This window comes from Pinus tabuliformis, chromosome Q (genome assembly GCF_031772625.1).
Source record: "Pinus tabuliformis cultivar Carrire ecotype Pingquan chromosome Q, CPIR1, whole genome shotgun sequence".
Lineage (NCBI taxonomy): Eukaryota > Viridiplantae > Streptophyta > Pinopsida > Pinales > Pinaceae > Pinus > Pinus tabuliformis.
The window spans coordinates 1,114,894,946-1,114,912,507 of NC_142296.1; the positions used below are offsets into that span (position 1 = coordinate 1,114,894,946).

General features: G+C 37.3%; 1 protein-coding gene across 1 annotated transcript in view; it reads right to left on the reverse strand.

The window, feature by feature from the left end:
- Positions 1–1,174: 1,174 nt before the first annotated feature.
- Positions 1,175–17,562, reverse strand: part of LOC149223414 (uncharacterized) — a 33,434-nt gene continuing 17,046 nt past the window's right edge. Inside the window, exon 5 of the mRNA XM_089387904.1 lies at positions 1,175–3,142. Coding sequence (XP_089244030.1) covers positions 1,175–3,142 — 1,968 coding nt within the window. The remainder of the gene's footprint in view (positions 3,143–17,562) is intronic.

The window sequence follows — 17,562 nt, forward strand, 5'->3', positions numbered from 1 at the left end:
ACCCTTGGTCCTCCTTTACATTTAATTTATATAAATACTACATAGGTTTTAGATCCACAATTTGTGGAAATTATTAATTACAATAATCCTCAAGATACAAAAGAAATGGATCTAAAAACCTCTTGACCCAACTTCAGTAAACTGTTTGAAATAATCAAGGAGATGTTTATATTTGATCCCCAAGTAGAATTGATGAGGTGGCTTATCAATAGTTGTTTATGAGTTTATTTTTAGAAAAATAAATCTCGCGAATTCCTGAACAATAGGGTCCAATGATGCATTTGGATATTCCAAACTATGAAGCTTGTTTCAAAACTGAAATAGGTTTTCGTAAATAATCTTGTTCAAAACAAAAACATATTTTTGTTTTTTAAAATTAATCACCACTTGTTCCGAAACTGCGTTTGAAAATAATGGCTAAAACAAGAAAAAACAGAATTACAAAATCTGGGAAAACAGGCCTCAAAGATTCCTTTGTATTTTCCAAACCATGATAGATGGGTAAAAATTGAAAGAGTTTTTTTTTTTTTTTTTTTTCTTTTAAATCATCCCATTACCAAAAGAAAATGTTTTGGATTTTTAAAATTCCTTTTCAATTGTTCAGAAACTATGTTTGAAGATGGTGACTAAAACAGGGAAAAACAGAGTGTTGCCATTTCTCCTTCTTGTTGACTATTTGACCAAAACCATAGGGATTTCATATGTGCGCTTACAATCCAATTTTTTTATATAATATCATCATTTGGCCTTGGAGTATGTTTTTTTCCGAGGAAAAAAGCAAAACTTTTTATTAAGAAACCATAAAAAGTTTATATACATATTGTTCATAAGCCATACTGTTGGCTCAACTGTTCACAATCTGCTCAACCATCAGGGAGCTGTTCTGCTGTTTTAAGAACCTGTTATAGTCTTCCTCCCGGGAGGATGCATAGTCACAACTCAAAATAACATAATGAAACCTGGGGCCTCCTTCGACGAAGGATAAACAACCCCATACAACCAAAATAATATGTCTGAAACCATGTGGAAATATAACAAAAATAATAATAAGAGTCTGTAAGCTGTAATCTATAAGCTGGATAAAAAGACTAGTGAGGAAATTATATACAAAACCTAAACTGTAGAAATATATCTGAGAAAAGTGCTGTCAAAAAAGGAGAAAAAAAAACTGTGGTCAAAAATGCTGAGCATATGGAGGCTGATCTGTTCTGTAAGACTGCCCCTGTCTGGTCTCTTCTATTGCCCAGCTGCCCGGATCCTGTTGAAGACCAGCCTTAGATAGCTGATCTGCTTCCTCATTCCTATCCCTGTAGATATGGCATATTGAAAACCTGTTAAAAAATGTCTTCAGATAGTAAATTTCTTCTACAATTGTCTTCAAAATCTGATTTTGACAAGATGCAATTCCATTGACCCAGTTTATGACATTTAGTGAATCCCCATAAATCTGTATAGAGTTGATGTTTCTGTGATGGAGCCAGCATAAAAGGTATCGTAAGGCCGATAGTTCAGCATAGTTATTTTTGCCTGTACCCAACCCGACAGAAGCTTTTAAAGAATGTTCCGAATTTATGTGTATGCACAGGCTTACTCCAGCCCTGTTGTTTTGGGAAGCCCCATCAAAGAAGCCACAAGGAATGCCCTCCTGAATATTGATATGTCTTTGTTTTGTTTTAGATTTTTTGTCCTCAGGTGGAGGCAAGGCAGAATATATGGCTGTGATATTAGTGGCAATAACAGAAGAAGGTGTATCCTTATCTTGGAACAGACTCTTGTTTCTAGCAAGCCATACACCCCAGCAGAAAATAAGGGGCAGGTTCCTCAAATTCCCTTCCGGATAGGTTTGCCACCATTTCCTCCAAGCAGCATCCAAGGGGTCTTGCCCCCACTGAGCTTTAACCTTGAGAAAACCAGTGACCTCCTCCCATATCTTCCTTGAGAAAACACAGGTGGTGAAAAGATGATTGATGGTTTCCTCATCAGATTTGCACAAAGGGCATCGCCCTGGCCCAGCTAAAAACCTTGTCTGCAATGTTTCCCATGTTGGGACCTTCCTTTTTAAAATGCACCAGAGAAAGAGCCTGGACTTGGCAGGGCATTTGAGTTTCCATATATCTTTGGCCCACCATTCCGGAGCTCCCCATCCTTTCTTTCCCATTAGAAAACAATATCCATCTTTTGGGGTGTACCCCCCAGATTTGCTTTGTGCCCACATCAAGCAATCAGGTTCATCTTTTATCCTGACATTGGATCGTTGTAGTTCTTTGATGAACCCCTCCCATTCATTCTTCCATCTTACATTTAACCCTAATTCTTCATCATCCTTCCAAGCCTGTCCCCAGATAGTAGACTGTCCAACTCTTTCCACCTGATTTAATGATATAATACCTTTAGAATCAAGGTGTCGAAGAAGCCCTGGGGATAAAGCAAAAGCTTCATTGCATCCAACCCATGGGTCTCTACCAATCCTGATCTGTCTACCATCTCCCACTTTCCATGCTAAACCTTGCTCGATCACTGAGAAGGCATCCACCGTGGCCTTCCAGATTGCTGAAGAATTTTTTACCTTCTTATTTTGACTCCGGATCCATTCTTCCAAAGGCATTGGGTCAATGTACTTCCTTTTCACTACCCTTGTCCACAGGTTTTCCATGGTTATTAGCCTCCATCTTGATTTTGCTGCTAATGAATTGCTGAACTCAGGGAGTCTTTTTATCCCCCACCCTCCCCATTCTTTTGGTCTTGCCACTTTATCCCAAGCCACCCAGGGTAAACCCGAGGATTCCTTTGTTCCTGCCCATAGGAATCTGCAACAGATTCTTCTGATTTTCTCCATTACTCCTTTAGGAATCCAGGTTAGTGCGGCCCAGTAAACTGGGATGGCTAACAAGACTGATTTAATAAGGGTCAACCTACCAGCTCTGGACAGCCATCTAAAGCTCCAGTGTGATATTCTGGATTCTATCTTTGCTATGAGCCAGTTCCAATCTTCTTTTTTGTATGCAGCAGGCTTTAACCAAAAACCCAGATATTTGAAGGGAACTTCCAGAGGTTGACTAGGGAAAGGAAATAGATCAGCCATTTGATTTCTTTCCCTTCTTTCAAAATCTGCCATACAAGCTTGTGATTTCCCAGAATTAATCTGCATTCCAGTTGCTTTTAGAAAAAGATCAAAAATGCATTTTAACTCCTTTAGTTCACTGCAATTACCATTGGTGAAAATCAAGATATGGCCTTGGAGTATGTTGGATAGACTATAAAAACACTTCATGAAATATATTAGTTAAAATTAGGGCTTTTACAACAAAATAAACTCCCCTATTCATAGCTCAAAGTACTGCTTCACCAAAAATGTAGTTTTTTTTATTCTTCCATGTCTTCAGCAACTTGAGCAAGCATGCTCAACTTGTCTTGGTTTATTTTTTAGCTTGTAACCCTTTTTCCACTTTTTTTAATGTATTTTCTAACTTTTAGGGTTTGTCGTTTCTTTCTTTCTCAGATTCTGTTTTCCTGTTTTTGCAACTTTCTTCTCACCTCTAGAAGGTACTACATCTTCCTCTTCAGCAATGACTATTGGCTCTTTTAGACTAGGATTGAATTTAACTTTGAATCCTATCCTGTCTTGTTGGCATCTGTAATGTGAGGTTTTCCGATCAGGTGATCAGTATTTAGCTCAAAATACAATCCCAACGCAACTCGTTTCACTCAAAACAGAGCTCGTATGAGGAAGATATTGCGTTCTGTCTGCTTTTTGAAACATAGGAATTTTAAAAAAAAGGTACAGTCCCTGCATAGTCAGCAGTCTATATTACTGACGTGGTAGGTGACTGGTTAGGTCAAGGTTGGTAAATGGCTAATGGAATCTCACCAAGTGGCGTATTGTGGTTGGTCTACAGTGTGGTGAGTTGGTAGTTTCTTATTGGTGGAGGATGGACCAATGAAGAGGGGACATGTGGCAAGCCCGAAGGCTGTCACGTGTCCCTCCCCAAAGGACTAGCATAGGTGCGCTTTGGCAAAATTTATGGGCAGGTTAGTGGAGTCGAACCCGCAACCTCTCCTACACAGATCCAACGACTTACCATTATACCACACCAATAGTTCTTACAAGACTATGGTTTGATGTTGTATTTGTTTTCATAATTGTTGGCGGTTGTGGGGAGGAGGGAGCCAACCCCGTGGGCCAGATCCCTCCCATGTGACCAAACACTCAGAACTGACGGCCAGCACAAACCATAATCACTAGCTTAATCATCGGGGAATCTCCCATGTGACCACTACAACATTTTATGCTAACCATAATCGTGCACTTAGTACTAACTGCAAGATTAGTGTTAATTAAACACATACTTATCCACTAATTAATGTGGGATTAAGTTGGCAGAATATTTGGCGGTCCCCTAAATTTGGCGCTAACTCCATATTTAGCTGAGTTAACTGGAGTTCCTCTAGTTTTAGTGGAAAATTCCTAGGAGAAACTATTTGGCCATAACTTTTGCAATTTTCAACCAAATTGAGCTGAAGAAAAGGAATTCCTAGATGACTTTGATGTTATGAGCACATTGTAGTAGGTTTCAAGAGCAATAGAGCGTTGTAAACAACACTTTTTCTATTTTGAACTAATACAGAGGCCCAAGCCATGGAAGTTGGACCAAGGAGATGTAGCCCAGGAGGGGTGAACTCTTTCATCAAAACACTATGTTAAGTGTTCATTTTGATGGTTTGCTATACATTTGCTTGTTGATGTTCAACACTTTACTTTCATGCTATTTTTCTCATGAATTTAACATAAAATTTGCCAAAATTTACTTGTTCATTCACAAACACCATAAAGGAAACCTATGCACATGAAGCAAATGATAAGCAATTTTTTTTAATTCTGAAGTTAAAATTAGCATAGCAAAACTAACAGTCAACAACAGTTCAAGTTGGTATCAGAGCAAAGGTTATTTGCTTGATTTCTTGAGTTTCATGCAAGTAGGGTTTTAATGGTTGCAAATTTGTGATGCTTACAAGGTTAAAGTTGCAGAGAGGAGAAGAAAACTATTGGTTGCAAATCTCGAGGTAATGCCCAGAAGAAGGAGAGCCACAAGGCCACAATATCAACCCAAAGTTTCAATCCAAACTGCACTTGAAGCACCTCAAGTTTTACCTTCAATTGAGATTGAGGAGGTACAAGCAGTACCAAAATCTGAGCTTGAATCCAAAGCCATCATGTCTGGAGCATAAGAGACTGAAGGTCTTTCAAAAGAGGAAGCATTACAGAAAGATGGCTATGAATTAACTGACATGGTTAGAGTCCTCTTTGAAGAGAGGAATACTAGAATAGCTGGAGAGAGTTCTAAGTCCCCACATGGAGAGGGAAGCTTAGAAGATTAAAAAGATGAAAAGAAGGATTCAAATGGTAATGGAGGAAAGCCTCCTCCATCTCCACCATCTCCACCATCTTCATCATCCTCGTCATCACAAACAACATCATCCTCCACTTCCACCACAAAAATTGTTCATACTCATTCAAAAACTCCAAAAGAAAAAATTCCCTTACTCAAATTGGACATTAAGTTTGAACTTCCTATGTACAATGGTGAGGTGAATGCAAAAAAGTTAGACAATTGGAGGTTTATTGTAGAATTCAGAACCTTCAAGAAGATGACATAAAAATCTAATTAGCTTCATTGAGGAAGGAGCAACACTAGTTTGGTGGGAAGTAAATACTCAAGAGGAAATGTGAATTCATGGTAAGATATCCATTTCCTGGGTTGAATTTGTTTCTTCAATTAAAAGGTAGTTTTATCCTTTAGCCTATATGCAAAAATCCATTATGATTTGGAAAAATTTTAGGCAACTAATGGGCCAAACAGTTCAAGACTATACCAAGGAGTTTAGAAAAATGGTTTTGTTGTTAGGAGTAAACTTGAATTCCCAAGATAGTCTTTTGAAATATATTGGGGGTTTACATTCCTACTTAAAACATACTACCCTTATGTTCAACCCAAGCAATTTAGTTGAGGTATGTGTGCAAGCCACTCACATTTAAGTAAGAGGAAAGAACATTCAGGAAGAGGGTAGTAAGAAGAAGCCATATAAGGGTAAGGAGAAAGAGAAGGGTGGAAAATGGAAAGGAGAAAAGAATGCAAGTGTAAGAAAGAAGGGGAGAAAATTGTATGCCAACATTGTTCCAAAGCGGGGCATGATGAAACCCACTTTTGGAAACTACATCCCGAACTAAGGCCTAAAAAACCAAACAAAAAGGGGAAACAAAAGACGACCGCTACCACACAACAAGATATTGGATCTGATTCTGGTGATGAGACCAATATTTCAACCATGATCATAAAAGGAAAATAAGCTACTACAAGGACTAGTTTCTCACATAGTCACAACAACACTCAAAACAAATAATCAAGGATAGAGTTGTTCCATGTAAGGGTGATTTCAAATCATACAAAGATTGATGCATTATTTGATAGTGGGTCACAGTCAAAATTAATTTCGTAAGACTTGATAAAAAAATCTTAACCTTGAAAATGTACCTCATCATAAGCCATTGATCCGGACTTAAACAGGAAAGCAACAAATTACAGAGATAACCATAAACACAGATATGCAGTGGAAATAATACTTCATTTCATTAATGTAAAATACTAAAATATGCTTACAAACGATAATGGAAATAAACTAGCTAGGGCGATGGTAGCTTATCTCTGAGGAGAGATGTGGTGGCTACATGCCTCTGAACTGTGTTACAATGAGGCTCGAAGGCCTATTTATTATTGAGAAACAATGGAAAACCCTTAACATTCCAAAACCTAACCCTAGAAGATGAAACGCCAAACTGTGGGCCCCGTTTGGGTAAATTGGTACACCAACTTCCCCGGGTCGTAACTTTGGCATACGATCTCCGTTTGACGCGTACAATAGCTCGTTAGAAAGATCTATCCGAGCACTGCCACTTTGGGAGGCAACATCAATCCATGGACCCATGTTGCCCCAGATTTCCCAAAAAATGTCGTTTAGGGCCTCAAAACGACTCCGGAAGTTCAGGACTCGAAAAATTGCTAAAAATAGTAAGTTGTGCTACAATTAAGGAAACTGAAAATGCTGAGAGAAACAATGGTGGGGGTCCAGGTGGACTTGGCAGGTGGCCACCAATATCCACCCGGATCAGCCATATCCCTTGGGTTGGATAGTCAATAATGCGAATTTACAGGTTACAAGGAAATTCTTATTCAGGTTTGCCATTGCTGAAAAATTCATTGATGAAGTTGAGTTAGATGTAGTTCCACTTAACATCTCAGGAACAATTTTGGGAAGCCCATATTTGTATTATAGGAAAGCGGTATTTTATCGCCATGAGAACGAAAATATATTTCTCAAGGATGGAGTGGAATATATTGTGAGAGCCCTTTGCAAAAAGTTAAACATTTCTTTGGTTAATGCAGGGCAAATGAAGAGACTAGTAAATGCAAGTAAAAATTTTGTGCTTCTCATGATCAAGAAAAAGAATGATATTGATTATCAATCTTTTGAGGGTTGTGATGATAAGTTAAAATCTGATTTGTTTGATGTGGTAAACAAGCATGGCGAGATGTTTCAGGAACCAAAGGGGTTACCTCCCAAGAGGGGAATTCAACATGAGATACAACTACAACAGGATCTTCAACTTCCAAACATTGGCATGTATCGCATGTTGATCACGGAGAGCATGGAAATAAAGAAGAAAATTCAGGAATTGCTAAACAAAGGTATCATACACCCATCTACTTCTCCATGTGGTTCTCTGATTGTCTTGGTGCCAAAGAAGGACGAGACTTGGCATATGTGTGTGGATTTTCGTGCACTGAATAAAATAATGGTAAAGAATCATTATCCACTCCCAAGAATTGATGATTTGCTTGATCAATTGAGGTATGCAAAGTATTTCACTAAGTCAGACTAACGAAGTGGTTATCATCAAGTTAGAATAGGTGAAGAGGACATTTGGAAAATTTCATTTAAAACTAAAAAAGGATTGTTTGAGTGGCTTGTTATGCCTTTCAGTCTTACAAATGCTCCAACTACTTTCATGAGAGTTATGAATGATGTATTGAGACCATTTCTAGATGATTTTGTCATTGTTTACTTAGATTATATTCTCACATTCAGCAAATCCATAGATGAACATGTCATGCATGTGAACAAAGTACTTGATGTCTTGAGAAAAGAACAATTGTTTTTAAAGATGTCAAAGTGTGAATTTGGCAAGACTTTTTTAGTGTATTTAGGACACATTGTCGGAGGAGGTGAGCTGAAGATAGACCCCTCTAAGGTTGAGGTCATTGTGAATTGGCCCAAGCCCAATACAGTTATAGAGGTAAGAAGCTTTCTTGGGGTAGCACAATATTGGAGGAAATTTGTTGCTAATTTTTCTTACATTGCAACTCCACTACATGCATTGACTAGTGTCAAGAAAGTATTCCATTGGGGAGATGTACAACAGAAAGAATTTGATGCTTTAAAACAAAAGATCAGTTCAACACCGATATTGGCTCTTCCGGATCTTAGATAGCCATTTGAGATTCAAACGGATGCTAGTGATTACGCCATGGGAGCAGTTCTTATGCAACATGGTAAGCCCATTTGATTTCAGTCTGAAATTTTTAATGGTGCTGTGAATAACTATCCCACTTATGACATATAACTTTATGCATTGGTACAAAGTGTTAAAAAATGGAAACACTAATTGATTGGGAAGGAGACCATTATCCATATTGACCATCAACCATTGCAGTACTTACAGTCACACTCAAAGTTGCAGAAATCACAACACTTCAGATGGATGGGTTTTCTACAACAATTTCATTTGGTTATCAAGTACAAAAAGGGAATCTACAATAAGGTAGTTGATTTGCTTTCTAGGCCTATTATAAATACATCTATTATACTCAAGAAAAATTCTGTTTTACATGAAATTTACATTGAGAAATACGCATATGATAATGACTTTCAAAATGTGTATGCAAGCTTAAGGCAAGGAAACCAAATTGAAGAGTTATATTACCATGTATATAATAGTTTGTTGTATCACTTGGGAAAGTTATGTATTCCATAGGGAGAAAGAAACAATATCATGAGGGAGGCGCACACTTCATTTATTTCCGAACACTTTCATGTAGGTAAGACAATAACGAATCTCCAAAGGTATTTTTATTGGCCATGCATGTTTGATAATGTATATCATTTCATTAGAGGATGTTCTTTGTGTGCAAAAAGTAAGCCTAGCAATAGGAAACTAGGATTGTACACTCCACTTCCAGTACCTTCACGTCCATGGGAGAGTATCTCAATGGATTTTGTAGGAGGTCTTCCATTGTCAAGGAAAGGTCATGATTACTTGTATGTAGTTGTAGACAGGTTCAACAAGATTTGTATTCTAACACCATGTTAAAAGAAAATTACAACTGAACAAACAACTCACCTTTTCTTTCAAAATATTTGGGTTCATTTTGGTCTTCCTACTTCCATTATAAGTGATCGAGATTCTTGATTTGTTGGGAATTTTTGGTCAAATTTGTGGGATATGATGGACACTAAGTTGAAGAAGAGTACAACCTTTCATCCTCAAACATATGGAAAAACCGAGGTGGTCAACAGGACAATCATTCATCTTCTTAGAGGATATTCCAACAAACATCCCATGTTGTGGGATGAACAGTTGCATTACATACATCATGCATACAACAGGGCAAAGCATTCTTCCACAAACACATCGCAATTTGAGGCATGTTTTGGGTACTTTCCAAGATCGCCATTAGACTTCATCTTTGAGAAATATGTCGCCATCGATGGTCACAATGAAATTGATAAGGCAAGGAAGTTCATTGAGCAAATTCAATTGATACATCACACAATGCAAGAGCAACTAGAAAAAAGTGAAAGCAACTATAAGGCAAGGCATGAAAAACACTGTGTCGATCATAAATTTCAAGTTGGAGATGAAGTTTGGTTATATATTAGCAAAGAGATACTTCAAGGGGAAGGTAAAAATCTAAAGCCAATCTATTATGGTCCTTTTAAAATTTTGGAAAAGATTGGTAACAATGCGTTTAAGCTAGATTTGCCTCCTTATATGCAAATATACTCTGTTGTTAATGTTAAGAATTTGAGATTGTTTGAGCCTCCTTTGATTGATGATCAAAGAGAGAATGTTCCAATGCCATCAACAGATTATTTATCTCGAGAATATCTTGATGAACTTTAGCAAGATCTCACACTTGACAGAAGAACCAAAGCTTCAAAGAGAGGGAATGTCGAATATCTTCGAGTGGGACTGAAGGGGAAAAATCCTTCTAAGGCCAAATGGTTATAGATTGAGAAGGTGAGGGAGTTGTACCATCACTTATTGAACAATTTATAGTATCTTTTGGGGACCAAAAGATACCAATGGGGAAGAATGATCAGGTGATCAATATTTAACTCAAAAATCAAAGTGCTCAGAATTGCTCAAAACTTGAATGAACATGTCCGTCTCAGTGATACGATCCCAGCGCAACTCATTTCACTCAAAGCAGAGCTCGTTTGAGGAAGATATTGTGTTCTATCCTCTTTACCAAATAAAGGAATTAAAAAAAAAAGGTACAGTCACTACATAGTCAGCAGTCTGTACTGCTGATGTGGTAGGTGGCTGGGCAGGTCAAGGTTGGTCAATGGCTAATGGGATCTTGCCAAGTGGCGTGTTGTGGTTTGTATGCAGTGTGGTGAGTTTATTGTTTCTTATTGGTGGAGGAAGGACCAATGAAGAGGGGACATGTGGCAAGCCCAAAGGTTGCCACGTGTCCCTCCCCAAAGGACTGGCATCAGTGCGCTTTAGAAAAATTTATGGGCAGGTCGGCGGAGTCGAACCCACGAACTCACTTGCACAAATCCTATTAGCAGCCTAAATCTACCTCAGGCTAAGAAAGGCAGGTCTAGGGTAACATCAAACCATGCTTAACCTAGTAGCTAGCCCTACTAGGTCGGGAGAGGGCTCTCTCCTTGTCAATCTCAATGAAAATATGGCAATAAATGCTTGAGATGACTGATATAAAAACTAATTTTAGGCTAGGTATGCTTGCTCAGAGGAATTTGATTGATTTTAATGGTTGGTTGCTAGATTAGATGGGGAAGGCAGCTTCGAGTCCGGGAAATGAACACAGATTTGCAGAGGTTTTTGTGGGGTGGGGTAGGCAAGTGTCTTAGCACTTTGAAATGGGTGTAATGATGAGTCTAAATACTGGTGACGAGCTGGAGAGGGCATGCAAGTGTCATGAGTCCTCTTCAAACAGTAGAAAACATATAGAACTAAACAAACCCTAAGGTAGAGCACTGAAATACCAACGAATTCCACCTTTCAAACTTGATTCATTTAGTTATGCAGAAAGAGAGAGATGATGGCACACATAAACATAAATCAACTGAATTACAAAGAAGAACACAATGCTAAAGCACATTACCACAAGAATCCCACAAAATGCTGTAAAACCCTGGTTTATTTCCTTGCCAAACTGCAGAAGTGATGTACAATGGTGCTTAATGCATCCATAAGAGTCCAACCTTCTGCAAAATTCCAACCCCTACACTATGAAATTCATAAAATATATACATTTTCTCATCCTTGTACCAAGGGAATTGAGCTTAACCATTTTCTTCAAAATAGAATCAGTTACATTAAACTTGGACCGAATTTCTGAAAATAGGTGTTGAAGATGAACTCATATCTCCTAAACCATAGCACCTGCTATAAAAATGAAAGTTTTTTTTGTAGATAAGGTCATTTTGGAGAAAAAAATCTCTCAAAATTTGGAAATTCATTTCCAGTTGCTCGCAATATGTGCCACAAAATCATCTCTAAAACAAAAAATTATTAAAAAATTAAATATGTGAAAATGAGTTATAAAGATCTAGTCACATATCCCAATTCATGACACGTGAATAAACTGAAAGAGGTTTTTGTTATATGGATCATGGTTAACAAAAACCTCCTTGTGTTTTGTAAAATTACTTCCCATCTTTTGTAAAATGGCACCGCACTAAAATGACTAAAACTGTAAAATAAATGAAAATTTTGCTTTGTTTTAATGCAAGCTCCAAATATCACTGCATATCTCCCACACAGTAGCACCTGTGCATAAAATAAAGGTGGTTTTTGTTATTTGTTATGTGATGGACAAAAACCTCTTTCACTTTTGAAAAATTCCTTACCATTATTTCAGAAACTGATTTTGTACTAAACTTGTCATTGTGTGCAGCAACTGACCTCAAAACATGCATAACCAAGAATCACTCATTCATTTCGATCATATCTTCTAATCCGGGGGCCGGTTACGGGATTGTGATATACTGTTGGAAATATTTTTCCGAGCTTCTTATGATGGACACACTTGTGACATGTTTTGTGCCGAACATCATGTGCAAAACATCTAACAAAACCAGACATAGTAAGAGCTCATGTTGATCCCTGGTGACACGCTGCAAAGACTGGAACAAACATCGAATCCATTGGGGATGGAAACTCCTTGGAAGTGTCAAGAACATAGTAGACCAAGTGCCTCATCCATTGGGCATGGATGGTCAAACAACTGCAAACCCAAAACAACTCATACCAATCCAAAAACATATACATACTGCAACCTGTACATAAACAAGTACTGAAAACTGAAATGTTGGCTTAAGCAACTTATTTATGTACAAATCTAACCTAGTTTGCTGCAAAATTGATAGATCAAGTAACGCTGTAATGCCAGATCAACCAATTAAATAACTATGACAAGGATGCTGCTTGGAAGTGCTCGAACCAGGACACAATTAGAAATGCTGACAGCCATCCATGCACAAACTGAATTTGGTTGTGTGAAAGACAATCTGACTTATCATTCAAACTGAAAAAATACTCCATATATGTGACAATAGGATCAAAGAAACCAGACTCTGTTTGCTGCCCTAACTCCTCAACACAGACCTCCAACTGCAAACTATCAATGCAAACATCCACGGGTAGCTCTATTGTTTCTTGTTTTGAAGGAGGGAGAGTTTCCAAGAACTTTTTGGGATCTCGGAATTCATATGATTGGATCTGATCATTTAAATACTGAATCTCCTTCTAAAATTTTTCAACAACTAACTCAAAGATACCAGTTTTAGCTTTAGGAGGAAACTTCGAAGATCTCAAACATTGAAGCACGGTAATGAAAAATACTTCATCAATTTCAATATCCACTAACTGATCTCTAACTTCTTTTAAAACTTCAAAAAACAAAAGATTTGCCACATACCCTACCATTTTATTTTAGTGCATGAATGGATCAGTGAGCACTGGAATCTCTGGATTGAGTTGGAGTCACCAGGTGAATGTTTCAACCTTCTTCATATGTGTCTGACTGTTTTCCACCATCAGCAATCAGATTTGAAACTTGAATGATCTTTCCTGGAGAAGATCTGTCACCTCTTCCCTAGTATGGTCACCACTATGTTAGCGGCCTAAATCTACCTTAGGTTGAGAAAGGCAGGTCTAGGGTAACATCAAACCATGCTTAACTTGGTAGCTAGCCCTACCAGGTCGGGAGAGGGCTCTCTCTTTGTCAATCTCAATGAAAATATGGAAAGAAATGCTTGATATGACTGATATAAAAAATAATTTTAGGCTAGGTATGCTTTCTCAGAGGAATTTGATTGATTTTAATGATTGGTTGCTGGATCAGATGGGGAAAGCAGCTTTGGGTCTGGGAAATGAACACAGATTTGCAAAGGTTTTTGTGGGGCGAGGCAGGCAAGTGTCTTAGCACTTTGAAATGGGTGTAATGGTGAGTCTAAATAATAGTGAGGAGTTGGAGATGGCATGCAAGTGTCATGAGTTCTCTTCAAGCAATAGAAAACATATAGAACTAAACAAACCCCAAGGTAGAGCACTGAAATACCAATGAATTCCACCTTTCAAACTTGATTCATTTAGTTATGTAGAAAGAGAGAGATGATGGCACAAATAAACATAAATCAACTTAATTACAAAGAAGAACACAATGCTAAAGCACATTACGACAAGAATCCCACAAAATGCTGCAAAACCCTAGTTTATTTCCTTGCCAAACTGCAGAATTGATGTACAATGGTGCTCAATGCATCCACAATAATCCAACCTTCTGCCAAATTCCAACTCCTACACTATGAAATTCATAAAATATATACATTTTCTCATCCTTGTACCAAGGGAATTGAGCTCAACCATTTTCTTCAAAATAGAATCAGTTACATTAAACTTGGACCGAATTTCTGAAAATAGGTGTTAAATATGAACTCGTATCTCTTAAACCATAGCACTTGTTCCAAAAATGAAAGTGGTTTTTGTAGATAAGGTTATGTTGGAGAAAAACCTCTCTCAAAATTTGGAAATTCGTTTCCAATTGCTCGAAATCTGTGCCACAAAATCATCTCTAAAACAGAAAATCAATAAAAAAATTAAATCTATGAAAATGAGCTGTAAAGATCTAGTCACATATCCCAATTCATGACACCTGTGAATAAAATGAAAGAGGTTTTTGTTATATGGCTCATGGTTAACAAAAACCTCCTTGAGTTTTGCAAAATTACTTTCCATTTGTTGTAAAATGGCACCACAATAAAATGACTAAAACAGTAAAATAAATGAAAATTTTGCTTTGTTTTAATGTAGGCTCCAAATATCACTGCATATCTCCAACATAGTAGCAGCTGTGCATAAAATGAAGGAGGTTTTTGTTATTTGGTATGTGATGGACCAAAACCTCTTTCACTTTTGAAAAATTCCTTAACATTATTTCAGAAACTGATTTTGTACTAAACTTTTCATTGTGTGCAGCAATTGACCTCAAAACATGCATAACCAAGAATCACTCATTCATTTCGATCATATCTTCTAATCCGGGAGCCGGTTATGGGAGTGTGATATACCGTTGGAAATATTTTTCCAAGCTTCTTCTGATGGACACACTTGTGACATGTTTTGTGCTGAACATCATGTGCAAAACATCTAACAAAACCAGACATAGTAAGAGCTCATGTTGATCCCTGGTGACAGGTTGTGAAGATTGGAACTAACAGATCCAACGAATTACCACTATACCACACCAATAGTTCTTCCAAGACTATGGTTTGATGTTGTATTTGTTTTCATAATGGTTGGCAGTTGGGGGGAGGAGAGAGCCAACCCCCTCCCATGTGACCAAACACTCAGAACCGGTGGCCAACACAAACCATAATGCTAGCTTAACCATCGAGGAATCTCCCATGTGACCACTACAACATTTTATGCTAACCATAATCACTCGCTTAGCGCTAAATACAAGATTAGTGTTAATTAAACACATACTTATCCACTAATTAATGTGGGATTAAGTTGGCTGAAGATTTGGCGGTCCCCTATATTTGGCGCTAACTCCAGATTTAGCGGAGTTAACTAGCGTTCCTCCAATTTTAGTGGAGAATTTCTAGGAGAAACTATTTTGGCCATAACTTTTGCAATTTTCGACCAAATTGAGCTCAGAAAAAGGCATTCCTAGATGATTTTGATGTTCTTACCACATTGAAGTAGATTTTAGGAGCAATAGAGCATTATAAACAACACTTTTTACATTTTGAGATAATACAGAGGCCCAAGCCATGGAAGCTGGACCAAGGAGATGTAGCCTAGGAGGGGTGAACTCCTTCATCAAAACACTGTGTTAAGTGTTCATTTTTATGGTTTGTTGTACATTTGTTTGTTGTTGTTCAACACTTTACTTTCATGCTATTTTTCTCATGAATTTGACATAAAACTTGACAAAATTTACCTGTTCATTCACAAACACCATAAAGGAAACCTGTGCACATGAAGAAAATGATAAGTAATTGTTTTTAATTCTGAAGTAGAAATTAGCACAACAAAACTAACGTTCAACAATAAATCATTTTCTCAAGTAATGAACCCTAGAATCTGTTTCTATTTCTTCATCCCCCGTTTCCATTTTCTGTTTCCCTTTTCTGTTTTGTTGTTGTATGCTTTGCCTCCTCTTCTTCCAACATTAGGTTTTGTTTTCTTCTTATTATCCTCTCATAGACCCTAACCTATATTTCCTTTATAGGGTTTTCAATATGCTCTTCAACATGGATATTACTAGGTTCTCTCTTTGTTTCGTTAGCTACGGTTTTGACATAAACCTCTTCACATGACTAGATCAACCGATATTTTCAAAAACTCTAATACTTCAAATCCATCTACAGTCTTGAATTCTCCTGGTTGGATGTTGCAAACACTTTTAGAGCTTTCATGCACACTGTAAACATATTTCTAGGTTTCCTAGAATTTACAGTTTTAGGGTAAACTAGGAAATTTAGGGTTTCAGTTTAAACTTCCTTCTTATGCTTTACAATGTAGCTAGTTGTCACATCATGGATGGAAAGGGGTAGGAATTTGTGAGAAAAAGCTCAAGCACTTGAAATGATGGGGTTGGCAGCTCGAAAACCTATCTTTTAAAATGTTCGGTGAGCGCTACGAAAATATTTCATAGCGCTGTGCTATGAAAATATGGCATAGCATTGCGCTACAAAAATATTTCATAGCACCAGTTGTAGGCTTGTGGTAGGCTAATTATTCTATGAAAAACTTAGGTAATCTTGGGGTTAGGTGAAAAGAATTGATTAGACATGTCCCTAAGCTTATATAACAATTTACACAAGAAATTTTATAGGCCCTTTACATAACCATGACTTTACATAATGAACTAATAAAAATAGCCTTTGGACCTTTAGGGAAAGGTGCAAACCTGATGCTAACACATTTGACCACAACAAAGATACTAAAAATTATGTATGCATTTGACCCTTCGAACAAAGATCTTGGATTCAAGTAATTAATAAAATTTGGCCATGGCTCCTCAGATTCAATCATTTCCCCTCGAACTAGTTACTAATTAAATTGGATTTTATTGATCGGAATTAGGGGTTCAATAAGATTTCAACTTCTTACTTCCTAATTTGGCCCGGATTCAATCCATGTAACAACCAGATTTTAGCCCTGCCACTCGGTTGCAAATATTCGTCCTCGTATATGCTAAATTTTAGCCCTCTTGGGAGATCTAAACCCCTGTATTCCTTCAATTCACGCTTAGAATTTCTGGCTCCAATGATATTATTCTTCATACCCTTAGGCTAGCACAAAGATAAGTTTTGATATCATTATAATAACCCTTAATTCAAATTTTATTTAATTCCTCAGAAATTATTCTTTGAAATTATTGAAAAAATGTGCATAACAATTCTTGCCAAGAATTTATTAGAATTAAAACAAATAGACAAATTTAACTACAAAAACCACAACTATTTATTTATTATTACCGAGAGGGAATTACATCAAATTCATCTAAAACAAAACTGGCGATGGATAAGTTGGAGAAACCCAGTCTTCTTCAAAATTCTTCTTTGGTTGAACTCCTTCGTTTGTAATGTATGCAACTTCAGCCTTCTAATAGTTACTCCAAAATCTCACTAAGCTCCACTGAAGAACCTGAAGTGGTTCTTCCTCTTGATTAGCTAGGGTGG